General features: G+C 47.8%; 1 protein-coding gene across 2 annotated transcripts in view; it reads right to left on the bottom strand.

The window, feature by feature from the left end:
• Positions 1-13,750, bottom strand: part of LHPP (phospholysine phosphohistidine inorganic pyrophosphate phosphatase) — a 119,983-nt gene that overhangs the window by 77,096 nt on the left and 29,137 nt on the right. The window contains exon 6 of one of the 2 annotated variants that reach the window (XM_036899085.2): positions 3,564-3,655. The exons of the other annotated variant lie outside the window; for it this stretch is intronic. Within the exon in view, the coding sequence (XP_036754980.1) occupies positions 3,564-3,655 (92 nt within the window). The remainder of the gene's footprint in view (positions 1-3,563; positions 3,656-13,750) is intronic. 2 annotated transcript variants of the gene reach the window in all.

The raw sequence follows: 13,750 nt of genomic DNA, 5'->3' as shown, positions 1-13,750 counted from the left end.
CCGCTGTCGTGGGATGTCAAGCAGGTAAGAAGAGCAAATGTGGGCTGCGGGCCCACAGCACATCCCTTTAGAAATTGGTTGAAGGACCCCTGGAATGTACCGGTCAGGTCCAGTGGGCTTGGAAGGCCCTGCTGAGCCCTCCTCCCTCCCGGTCCCACCTCTCCAGAGCCTTCCGGGGCCCCTGATACATGCAGGTTCCTAGGAGGAAAGTTCCGGGGCTGGGAGGCTGCCAGCAGGGGCTTCACTTCTGGGCCACACTCCAGGCCTCGTGGCCTTCCTCTGCAGCTGCCCCCTGGCCTTACCTGGGGCTCCCTTCCTCACGCCGAGCCCCCCAGCCCTTGGCTGGTGTCTCCATGGTGGACACAGAGCCCAGGAGGGCTGTTCACAGTTGGAAACCTTTTCCCTCGTGCTTTGGGCAAGAAGCAGCCTTGGTCAGAGACCAAGAAGGATCAGGGTCAGGTACCAGAAGGTGCCACCAATTCCTAGTTCTGTCCCCTGCCCACCAGCCAATCAGAGAGCTGGGAAATCGAGCGGGTATGGAGGAAAGGTGAGGCAAGGTGGGAGGGGATGAGGCCAAGACAGGTGTGTCTGTCCCTGCCAATCCCACCCTCACCTGCCACTGAGCCCCTCTGATGCCCTCTTCCCCGAGGGCCCTGGGGCTCCCTGCCCAGTCTCCCATGGGGCCGCGTCTGGGTGGACTGGGCTGCCGAGTGCTGACCCTGCCCCCGAGACCCCCAGGACTTCGAGGAGCACAGGCCCCTCACCCAGAACAGCCAAGTGGTGATGAGGACGGGAGCAAGCGGGACCCAGCCCACCGTGCAGGGGCTGCCAATCTGCACAACTGATTCGGCAGAGTCTGGTGTCGTCTGGTGAAGTTGACCATGTGTGTCCCCCACGACCCAGCAGTTCCACCTCCAGCAGATCTACACTGGAAGGACTCAAGGCCATGATCCCAGGACACAGGCCAGGCGCTCCTGGAGAGCCTACCCAAGCGTCCCCTCCGTGGGAGGGGCAGAGAGAGGTGTGTTCATGCCACAGCGGACAGGGGACAGAGGACACACGGCCACCGGGATGAACCAGCCAGGTAGGCGGCACATGCGGGATTCCAGTTAGACAAAGGTCAGCTCAGCAAGACCTGCCCCCGTTGTCGAGGGGAGCAGACGCACCCGGGAGAACCACAAGGAATACCAAGCAGTGGCACCCACGCAGGTTGCCATGGAGGCCTCTGTGGATTTCCAGCCCACGCGCTCCGCGGTGTATCAGGCCCCACCCCCGCGGGGGCATCCGTGTGCCCAGAGCGCCATCTGCAGGGAGAAGGGGGAGGTGCAAGGGCCCCACCTTCCAACAGAAGGACACTGAGCCCTGATGGAGCCACAGAGGCAAGCTGGATCTTTCTAGAAGCCACATTAACAAAAGTGAAAATTAGCAGATGAAATTAACATAAAACATCAGCATTTCAACATATAATCAGTATGTAAAAGTAAGAATGAGAATTTCACGTTCTTTCTCCCCCACTTGGTCCTTGACATCCGTGTGTATTTTGCACTTGTTACGCTTCTCAAGGTGGACCAGCACCCACCGCTCATGGGACTGCCACATGTCACCTCCCCCCACCAGGTCCTTGGATGAGCTCAGGGCCTGGCCTGGGTCAGAAGACCCCGCCAGCCCCTGTTCAAGTCACAGGTCATCCCCATGAGGCCCCTTTCCTCTGGCAGGGCCAAGTCCAGGGTAGTATGGGCTGTGGGTCAAGGAGGGAAGGGACGTCCTCGGGCCTCTAAGTCCCCTGGTGGCCATTCTCAGGGTGGACCAGCCACCCACAGCTCGTGGCTACTATATTCAACAGTGAGGCCGTGGAGAGGGGCCAGCGCCAGAAGGGCCTTCGTCCCGCATGCTTCAGGCGCCCCCGGCCTCCTGAGGTAGTGGGACACAGCCTCCCACGTGTTCACCTGCTCATTCGTGGACCTGCCTCTTCTTCCTGAAGAAGTGTGTGGACCTTCTCCAGGGACCCAGAGACCCAGAGGCAAGCTTGGGCCTGGGGCAAGATCAGCGCCTTCTCAGGTCACGGGAGCATGGCTTAGGCTGGCCAGAGAGACCCCAACTGAGGCCACATTTAATCCAGATAGACGTGATTTTCCTCCAAGAGACCAAATGCAGCAGCCCTGTGCAAAAAACCTTATGGCTCCCTCCTCGCTGCCTTCTACACCAAACCACTGTGTTTTCCATTAGGAAGCGTGCACTGTGCTCCTTGGCCAAAGGTGCTGGGTGAGCGGCCGCTGGTTGTTGGGCTGGCTCCCAGTGGGTGGCTGGCACTGGGGTGGCACCATGGGCCAGGCAGCACCGGGCAGCAATCAAAAGGTGCGAAATCCTGCTGTTCACAACAGGCCCAGGCCCTGCACCTTTGGTGAACAGTGGGATTAGGGATTTAGGGCCCCAGGCTGGCCTCTTGGACAGACTGTTTCCAGGGTTTGTGAGTGGGGTCTCCCTTACTCTTAGGCCAGACATAGCAGAGGGGACCCAGGAAAACCTCCTTTGAGGGCCTGGGGAAGAAAGAAGGTTCACATTCCAGGTGTGCCAGGGGCTTTAAGAGGGCCTCTGGTGCTTGGGAGGTCCAGGACGTAGTCAGAGGGACTTCCAGCCCCAGACCCTAAGTACACTGAGGCCTCCTCGCTCAGCTTGTGTCCACTTACGGCTCCCAAACGCACATGACTCTTGGGTCTCTCATGCAGGAGAAGGGCCTCAGAGTGAGGGGCAAACCCGCTAATCGATTTCTCTGACCGTGTCTATGCAGATACCTCAGGACAGATGCAATACATCACCCCCAAATCCAAGTATCCCTGAGTAACCATGTTTTAAACTAAGATCGCCAACATCCACAAAATTGTACTTTCCTCTGAATGGCCACAATCAAAATGATCTAGAATAAGGCAAGACAACACTCTGATATCTAAGACGTGTCAATGGCGAGGTGAACCAGACCTGGGCACCACAGGGCACCTCCACATGCCCACAAGGACCTGACCCCCTACTGGTACCCTCGGCAGCCTGCCAGGGACCAGGCTGCCTTCTGATCCACCAAAGGAAACACAAGCTTCCCTGGAGAAGGAGGTTCGGTTCCTGAGCTCCCCTGACCTGTCCCTGACCAAGCACGTCATCCCTTGTCGAGTGGCAGACGCACAGCAAAGGAGAGGGAAGGTGACCAGGAGGGGCTGAGTGCCAGCCCAGGTAACCTCTGCTCACAGTGAAGGACCCCACCCTGCCGGGGGGTGCAGCCGAGATGCGGCCGACTTGCTGCGGGCAGGAGCCTAGGACAGTGGGGCCCTGGCTTTGTCCTCTTCACACTACACCTTATTCAAATCCCAGTGTGAAACTCGGACCCTCTATCAAAGGCTACTTTACCTTGCCATTCTCTGCTATGAAAAGCCAGCCAGGCCCACATACTACTCTTTCATTTGGAAAGAATAACGCCCTTTATTTTGGTGAAGAAAACAAAACAAAGACATGGGCATCCCAGGAATCCACAGAGGAAGGCAGGCGGACAAGCCGGGCCACACGTGGGCACTCACCTGAACTTTCCAGTCCGCACCTGCAGCGCCCTCATTCCACACCGCTGGGCACCACCAACGTCACCCACGATATCGTCTCCAATCATGATGGCCTGTCACACAGTGAAATGCACTCAGAAGCAATGTCAGGAGAGCTTTATTCCTGTTCTTCTTCATCTTTTTGACATAAAGCAACTGCTTGATTTTCATGTTTAAGACCATCACCCAAATTAAACAAGGTAATGTTGACTTTGATTAAAAGTCAGCCCACCTTGACTATATCTCCCACTGCCCCCAGCGGCCAAGTGACTCTGAACATTGCACACTTGGGCCATCTGAAGTCAGTCAGCAGGTGTCACAGGGTTATGGAGACACAAAGGTGTGTGGCGAGGCTGACACTGTCTTGCCTCTACTTGAACTTGGGCTGAATTTTACCTGTGGTTAAATACTCTATAGCCAGGTTCAGTACTCTATAAACAGGTTATTTTGCTAACTGTTGGTTCTGTGAAAACTAAGTACGTTTCTGGCAAATCTTTGTAGCCCACAGTTTAGATGGTTCTGCTCTCAACAGTGAAAGATAAAAACCAAAATAGTAGTCAAACAAAAATACACACACAGGAAATGCCCACAGCCTGGAATCCATTTCAAACAGCAGCCCCTCAGATGTTCTCTCCCACCTGGAACAACTGGAAAACCAAACCATACGAAACAATAGTTTTCAAGACATTGACTTTTTTTTTTTTTTTGGTATCATTAATCTACAATTACATGAGCAACATTGTGGTTACTAGACTCCCCCATCATCAAATCCCCCCCACAAACCCCATTACAGTCACTGTCCATCAGCGTAGTGAGATGCTATAGAGTCACTACTTGTCTTCTCTGAAGACACTGACGATTAAGCAGTGAAAACAACGATCTCTAAAACACAGGAAACAAATGAGGTGAGCCCTGCCCATGCCCCAGCTTGCTGCCTGGACTGTGGGTACAGAAGGGAGGATCACCTGGGGGCTGGCAGACACCCTGAAATGAAGAGACAGAGGTGAGAGCTGGGGGCCCAAGGCAGCAGGGGTACCCGGAGTATGAGAGAAGCACTTCCCCGGAGGGTAGTGGGGGATCTGCAGAGGGTAGGGTCCCTCTGGATGAGGCAGTCTTCTGCAGACTGCTGGACAGCACAGGCACATGAGAAAATCAGCCAATGCCAGGGAAAGAATCACACCAAAAAATTAAAGAAAACAATGCCTGGACCTCACACAGGGTTGGGAATAGTGCCTGTTCCCACCAATCAGACTGGAAAATCTCGTAATTCACAGGGTACTGGGTGGTGTTCTCAGAAGTGTCTTGCCTCAGGAGTGCAGAATAATTAGCCTTAGATTAAACCCTGCCCCGTCACTGACTCCCAAATCTTAAAAGCAGTATCTGGAAAGATCAAACTGTTTCCAAGAAATTTTAACTGCATCACAGAGCAAAAATATTTATGGGCATATGAAAATATCCAGCACCCATAAAAACGTAAAATTCACATTGCCTGGCATCCAAAGAAAAAAAAATCAGACATGCGAAGATAAATATTACGGATAATGAGGAGAAAAAAATCAACCCAAACTGACCCAGAACATACATAGAATGAGCAGACAAGGGCATTAAGTCAGTTAATGCAATTATCTTCTGTATGTACCAAAAGTTGAGAGACATGGAACATAAAAGACCCAAAACAAGGTCCTACAGTTGAAAACCACAATGCCTGGGATGGAAAATGTACTGGATGTGATTGACAGATTAGATTATACAGAAGAAAAGGTGAACAAACTTGAAGATGTAAAGTGTCTTCAAATGAAACAGAGAGAGAAAAAGTAAAGCATCAATGAGCCATGACAAGACTTCAAAGGGCCTGACATACGTGTAACTGGAGTCTTTGGCTGTGAGGTGAGAAAGGAGACAGAAACAATATTTGAAGAAATAATGGCTGAAAACTTTCCAAACACAAGAGAAACAATAAATCCACAGATCCAAGATCCAACACCAAACACAAGGATCATGAAGAAAACTACATCAAGGTACCATCAAACTGCTTAAAACCAGACACAAGGAGAAAAATCTTAAAAACAGCCAGAGGAAAAAAATGCAAGTCGCTTCTGAGAAACAAAGACAAGACATCAGATTTTTCATTGGAAACAAATGCAAGTGCGAAGACAGTGGAGCACATCTTTCAAGTACTGAACTGGCGGTAAGGGGCAACCCAGAATTCTATACCCAGCAAAATTACCTTTCAGAAACAAAGGTGAAATAAAGACATTTTCAGATACTAATTTAAAGACTTCATCACCAACAGTCTCACATGCAAGAAACGTAAAAAGAGGCCCTTTAGACTAAAAAGGAAAATGGAAACATGGTTTTGCACAAAAGAATGGAAAACATGGGAAGGGTGGCCCACAGAATATGTTGACCTTCCTGCCTGCTGACATCCCTTCCTCTACTGACCAGTCCTTTAGGACTCAGCTCAGGGGACTACACCTTTCAAGCCCAGCTGAGTGAGGCCCTCCCAAAGTGCCCTGGGATTACCCACTGCATTATACTGGTTCACCTATCTCCCTCTCCCAGAAACGTGAGCTCCTGGAGAGCAGAACTGTGTGCTGATCCTGGCACTTAACTGATGATCAACAAAGGCTTGGTGAGTGGATCAATGTTTGAATGAAGGCATGGCTGTCTGCCTGGAGACACTTAGGAGACCCAGCCCATAGGACTTCCCACCAATGAAGAGTTCAGTGGTGGGGAGGACAGTCTCTGTCAGTGTTGCTGAAACAGTACCATCAGGTCTGCTCTGCCATATCAGTGTGTATTATTAATATTATTGTCTAAATTGATTCATATTTTTTCATAAACAAACATATTTTTAAAGAAAAAAGAGCAGCCTCCTTCACTCAACTACCATAAAAATTTGATTAAAAGCTTCAAATTATTTTCAGAAGATTCTGTTAGTGAAAGAAGAGTCTGACACCTTAAGACATCAAAACGTATTCCAGATCTACCTGCTCTCAAGTCCATCACAGAAGCCACAGGGGGAGAAAGCTTGGAGGAGATGGCCACTGACCACCAGTGCTGAGAATTCTGCCAGTTGTTAGTAGCTACAGCCCACTGCAAGACACAACACACTCGAGATAAACTGCATTTCTTCCAGTGACTCTTTTGAACTTTATGTTTCGCTATTTTCTCTGATCTTTTCTCCATCTAATCCCATGTTTCCCAAAGTGAGTTACAGATACTGGTGACATGCAATTTGATTTCAGACAAGGACATACACTTTTAATATAATTGTTTTGTGTTTATTTAAAAAAACAGTCTATCTATGGTAAGTAAGTGATTCTGGCTTTCCATTTGTAGTAGTTATCAAAAGTTCCTATTTAAATACATTTATTTAAGTTTAAAAAAAATGAATCAACTTAAAGAAATATTTAGTAAGTAACAGTGCCAGTGGCAAGTACCAAGACATGGTAAAAAATGGGAATTTTTTTCTCTAGAATGACTCATGCAGGGAAAAACACTGCCAAATCCAAATGGGTTTAATTCTTATGTCTATCAAGCTCCCTCACAGCTATGTGGGATTCATCAGTCACCAGGAAGACACAGCCAGCAGCAATGTGTGCATCCTGACGGGGCACACCAGAGCCTGCTGCACACACCAGAGGTCCCCTGGGAGCAGAGACCTGAGCAAGGAGTCGCTTGGTCCAAGTCAGCCGCAAGCCCCAGTATGAGATTAGACTTAGTCCTTCTCATAGCTTGTCCTGAAACCATTAGGTCAGCCTCTGAACATTCACAGTGTTCCAACTTGGGACCCTATCTCCTACTGGCAGAGGTTGGGGGCCATTTTGCTATAAGTTCCTTAGCAATGAAAAGAGCCTTCCAATTATTACATGTCATGCCTGGCACTTTCTGTGCTTCTGGGGAAAACAGAATTTTACACACACACATGTGCATGCACACATCTGGCCCCCTCCACCTGGAAAGTTGCAGAAATTCTCCAGAATACAGCCTCCCAGGGCTTCTTGGGTGAGGGCATTTGTTGATGTGGCCCAAAGAGATGCAACCAGGGAGATCTGGGCCCTGGAGAAAGAACTCTCAGGGAGGAGCAGCAGCTGTGTGGTTCCAGGCAATGAACCGATGCCCACATCCAGGCAGAGCCCCGCAGCCATGCGTGCGGCTGGAGGAGTACACGGGGGTGCAGCTGCCTGGAGCAGTGAAGCCTATCTGGGCCAGGTTGTGGGCTCCGCATACCTAAATGTGCTCGGGCCCTGGGGATTTCACAGATTTACTATCGGTGAAGGGCAATAATCACACAAGGAGGAGCAATTATTGCCAAATCATTTAGGATTTAAAAAATCATTGGCAAGAAGATAGAGGTCAAGAGGTGCACTGTCGGGGGAAATAAAAAAAGCCTACCTGTCAGACCTGGGTTGCACTTCCTCTCTGCCTGCAATACGATAAAGGGAAGACAGAGACACACACCAAGAGGTCGGACTCCCACAGAAATCCAGGGAGCTGGAGGCGGCAGCACAGTCCTTTAGGCAGGTTTTCTGGTTTGGGTTCAAAAGCAGCTTCTTTCATCCTTCCTAAGTATTTTCCACCTGCCACGGTCTCCCCTTCACTGTCCTAGGTGCCAGGGGAAGAACCGATTCTAAAGGGTAAGGATGTTTGGAAGCACAGGCTTCCAGGGCCAGAGGGCTTTTCCCAAGAAAGCCCACACTTCACAGATGCGCTGGTCATCCCAGGGCTCTGCTGGGGTGGGGGCGGGTGGTGCTGCTTCCTCTCTTGGGGCAACGAACAGCAGGGCTGCTGGTGAAGGGGCAGAGGGCTCAGCGGGTGTTTCAGCTCCGAGGGGTACGCCCACCCACAAGAGGCCTCAGGGTGGGCCCTAGACCTTCAGCCTTTGGTTTCAGAAGAACCCAGGTCCCCCAGACACCAGAGATGGCTCATCGCTAAGTAATTTTCCCTGGTCTGACACATTCCTAAGAAACAGCATCAACACAGCAAAACTCTTTTATAAGAAGTAAGACAAGTGTTTTGGTGAGGATGTGGGGAAATGAGCACCAGCATATACAGCTGGTAAGGAAGGTGAACTGATACCACCTTTCTGATAAAGAAATGAGCAACGTGCATCAAGGCCCAACACCAGCATCACTGAGATTATTAAGCAAACAGTTAGAAATGTGTAAAAGGATGTGTATACGAGGGTATTCACCAAGGTTATGCACAAAAGGGAAATTGGAAGTAATCTAAATGTGCAACAATAAGGGATTGGTAAAGAACATTCCTTTTGAAGGACATTTGTTGTGGTGGCACAAAGAGATGGAACCAGGGAGATCTGGGTCCTTTGGAAGGAATGCAGCCACAAAAATTACTTTGTGAGAGTGCTTAAGTAAGCACAAAGGAAGTTGTCTGCCCTGTAATATTGTGGAGGGAAATCATGTTTCAAATCGCACATCCAGGATCACCCCCCAAAATGTATATATAGACACAAAAACTTTGGACAGGTTAAGAATGCTTTGTGTTATTCCAGTTAGTGGAATGATGAACAGGGTTTATTTTCTTGTACTTTCAGAATTTTTCTTATCTCCTTTAAGGAGCATTTATCTTCATTAACAGATAAAATATGGGTATTTTGAGAAGAAAAAAAAATCTAATAAAAAGGCTCTCAGGGAGAAAACGTCCTAGGAAAAACTAAGACATAAGGTTTTAAAGATATTGTTATGGCAGAGATGTATCGCAGAGGCAAAGCAACACAGGGCTGGAATTTCCTGAAACTTCTGTCCGTTTCAGACCTACTGCTGTGATGCTAGGCTGTCTGATGCAGAGTTCACACCAGGGCTACAGGAGTGGGTGAGCAACAAGGTCACACTCTCCCAGCAAGTCCCTGAACTGACACACCCAAACACCGTGCACACAGCTGTGAGGCAGGTTCTGGGCCTCGGAAGGGCTCAGCCAACAAAAGGGATGGGCCTTCCATGGAGATCTCTGAAGGGAAGATGTCACAGGAGCACTGAGTGGCCCCCCCATACTGGCCTCCCCCTCACAGGAGCAGACTGTCCTGAGCCCCCCACAGAAAGAATGAACCACTGAGAACCAGGAAGTGAGATGATAGGGCACATTCATGTCTTATGCCCAGCCCTCTTTGGCTAAACCTACACACTTCACCCAGTATTTGACAGGTTACCTGGACCACCTAAGATCTTGTCTAACTTTATCTCCTATAGTTTGTAGCAAGCCCAAAATATACATTTAACATTTTTAGAAATAGAAAGTGATAATGTACCACTTTATGCCTACAAATATACCTACAAACTTCATTTACCAAACCTCAAAATCCTGTCACACTGCTGGCCCCTCCTTGAGAGCTGGGGTACAGCAGAGACCTGGAGGACTGGGGATTGGCCTCACTCCTCATCAGCACAGTGATCCTGGGGCCAATACTAGACTTTTCTGTGACTGCTCCCTAACACTGTGGTTCTCAGCTGGGGCTGATCTTGCTCCCTGGGACCATTTGGCAAAGTCTGGAAACATGTGGTTTCATAACTGGGAGATAGGGTGCTGCTAACATTGCACAGTGCACAGGACAGCCCCACCCCAAAGACTGAACTGTCCCCAAAATGTCACTAGTGCCAAAGTCAAGAAACCCTTCCCTAACCTTAAGGTGGAAACTCAAGTACCCATGCCCAGGGACTGGATGGAGTAGAGACTTCATGAAGTAAATGTGTAAGTGACACGCACCTCGGGCTCCTCATCTGTGAAATGAGGGCCCCCAGCCCCCGGCTCCTTGGCTGCTGCCTGCTGGCTCCTGTGCTAACAAAGCACTCGGATTTGGGCCGTCCCAATTTCCATTAAACCTGCAGAATTTACAACTGATGGAATGTATGATTATGGAAAACTGCCCAAACGTTCACATCATTCGAGCTTTAGTATGAAGCTATGAAGCCACCCACTGACTGAGAAGCCTCAAACCATGAGAATCAGGGATTTCTAGAAGTAACCTTTAAGGTGTGTTATTCTTTGCCTGATTCCTGAGGCCTAGCAAGGGCCTGGTTACCTCTAAGAAGTTTGAATTTCCAATCTGTTAGAGTAATACCAGCAATCTGATATTTCTAGGCTACCGAGGAAAGGTTAAAATGAAAATTGGATTTGGGCAGTTACATCCATTCCAAGAGCAGGCTGAAAAGTCCTCAGCAGCAAGAAGCTAGCCTGAGTCTTGGAAGAAGCAGTTATCAAGGGAAATGACTGGTGATAACTTTATTGATTAAAACCGCTTGAAAAATTTAAGGTTTGCCACAGCCTGGCACTTTGGCAGCAAGACAGCTCCACACAGCCATTTTTCATTAAAAATAAAGAAGCAGGAACAGAGAATTATTACCTTGTGCTTAACACACAGTTCATTTGAATTGGCCTTATTTTGAAATACTGCTTTAAGATGTCTACACATCCTGAGGCTAAAATAACATTAATGAACATTACAGAAAAATGGTGGAGTGGGGGGTTAAGAACATGCAACTGCCACTCAACTGTCTGTCAAGGGGACAGACAGAAGTGACATCCAAGGGTCCAAGGGTGAAGGACAGAATGATAATGTGGGAGGTAAATAAGATTCTGCTTTGCCATATGTGCTCAGAGCCACCAGAGAAAAACAGTTCCTTAGTTACCCAGGGCCACAGATGCTTGTGATGGACAGGACAGCGAGGGGCCCCCCACCTCAGCAGACACAGACCCACCAGGCATCCGCACCCAACCCCGTGGCCCCAGCACCTGCCAGATGGGAGCTCAGGTTAAACTGACCCTTTAGGGGCCCTGCTCCTCCTGGGGTGCGGGTGACAGAGGGCAGCTTCTCCGTGAGAACCTAAGAGATGCTGACTGTGAAAATAACTGCAAAAAAAACTAAAAGGAAGAAGGGGGGCGTCACTCCAGGTCGCACTGCCCACAGATGACCAACAGCAGCGTCTTAATGTTCAGTTCCTGTGCACTGTGTTCTGGGTGGCGGTAGCCTGGCTTTGGCTGAGGGAGGTCGTGGTGAGATCGCGCTCATGCTGCTCATATAATTCCACAGACTGGCTTTTATACTCACAGTACATTAGCCTGTTTCCCAGTCCACAGCAAAGTATCTTTAAGAATTTATTCTCTTAAATTCATCCTGAGTTAGATGTAAATATATACATAGTCATTTATACTGCAGAAATGGAAAGATAAGCCATAATATTTATAAAAATGGCTACCAATGAGAGAGGAGTAAATAGATTTAAAAGGACAGAAGCTAGACTTCCTTGAACACATTTTGTTTTGTGAATTTGACATGGAACCACAGAAATATTTTATGTACTTATGAAACAGATTTGAATGTTGAAAAACCAATTCCCTAAAAATCAGAAGTGATTCAAAGAGTGTCTTATTGGTGGTCTACCACCCACCTTTCCTAGTGGTTTTGCAATACAGTATTCGGCCATCAATCTCTAGAGGGCTACGTTCTAAGCAAAAACAGAACCCTTGCAAGCCCGGCACGCAGGCTCATCAGACTCGGTCGTCAGTAATCACCGTGCTGCGGCCCAGAACACTGGCCCAGCAGCCACCAGGCTGTCCTGGTCTTGGTGGCACTGGCAGAATGGCTGGTGGCACCCACTCTTTTGTGTCTGGCTGCTTTCACACGGCATAATGTGTTTGAGATTCAAGACTTGTGTGTGCATTAGGGGCTAAAACAAATGATTGTTTATGTTGGTATTCTTGAGATCCAGGACTTTTGACATGGAAAAAAGGAAATACAGATGTAAGACCCATGAGGTCAAGTAAAAAACCCACAAGCCTGAATCTGAATGAGAAATTTCAGTGTGAACTCATGGTGTATTTCATGTTTAAAGATACATATTTCTCTGAACCTTGTCAACTCAACAAGGCTTAAGAGATGATGACCAACCCAGTAGCAAGGAGAAGAGTTGACATTCTGATTATAGTTTCTAAACACTATTTTCTACTAAAGGGAAGCATGGTTCCTTGGAGGGATGGTGGATTCCAGGCCTTGGGCAGGAAATAATTCCTTCATAACAGGAAATAAAGATCCTCAGAGACCACTGGGACGAGGTCATAAGACTCAGAGACCAAGTGGAAGAGGTTCCCAGTGGTCAAAGGTGAAATACTTTGAATATGAGTAAGATAATAAGACAATAACTACAATGGATTGAAATACATCAAATATGCTTAAATCTATTTATAGTGATGTATGTAGTTTTAAGTCTTGGGAGGATGCTACAGAATCAACTCGTTATTCTGAAACCTAATAAATAATGGGAAAGAAACAAGTATTAATCTGGAGTTTCCTATATAACTGTACCGCAGGGTAACAAACAGTTGGTGAGGAGAAGTTTCCTATATAGAAATAATCCAGAGAAAAAAAATGAAGAATGACAGAATTCAAATATCCCTATCTTGCAGCCCTTAATAAATGAATGGGGCTCAGCACTGATCGTCAATAGCTGATACCACCACAGAAGGGGACAATTGGACATTCTGAGCCTCCTGATGGAGGACACACCACCACCTACAAGGTCATCATAAAAAACTGAACCAGCCTCTGAGCAAGGTTCTAGATGGAACTATCTACACACAGGAAACAGAGGACAGAGGAGCGTGTCAAACAACACCACCAAGGCGCAACCAGCCAAACGCAGCCTGTGGGAAAGGCTACAGGACAAACAACAGTTTCCTCTTCATAATGTTGCAAAGAAAAACAAAAGGGAGATGAGGGGATCGAAAAATTAAAAAACACAAGCATCCCACTGATCGATCATGGTGCAAGAACTTGTTTGGATCCTGATTCAAACAAATGGTAAGCAACATAAGACAATTATAGGACAATCAGGGAAATGTGAACAATGACTGGGAATTAGATGATATTAAGGAGTTATTGTCAGCGTTATTTATATGTGATAATGGCATTAGCAATGTTTTTATAAAGAACTCCTATCTTTTAGAAACACATAGAAATATTTACATTCATAGGAGATACGATTTCTGAGATTTCATCCAAAATAATCTGGGGGAGAGGAGTGGGTGGGGCTATAGATTAGACAAGTGTCTATTCATCTTGAAAGAGTTCCTAATGACCAAATATGGGACAATTTGAGCAACAAAATAAATAACAATAGGAATGGATTGTAACTCATGGAATAAAGCAAATATCC

This window comes from Manis pentadactyla, chromosome 8 (genome assembly GCF_030020395.1).
Source record: "Manis pentadactyla isolate mManPen7 chromosome 8, mManPen7.hap1, whole genome shotgun sequence".
Classification (NCBI taxonomy): Eukaryota; Metazoa; Chordata; class Mammalia; order Pholidota; family Manidae; genus Manis; species Manis pentadactyla.
Note: the sequence above shows the minus strand (reverse complement) of the source record. Positions and strands in the feature narration are given on the sequence as shown.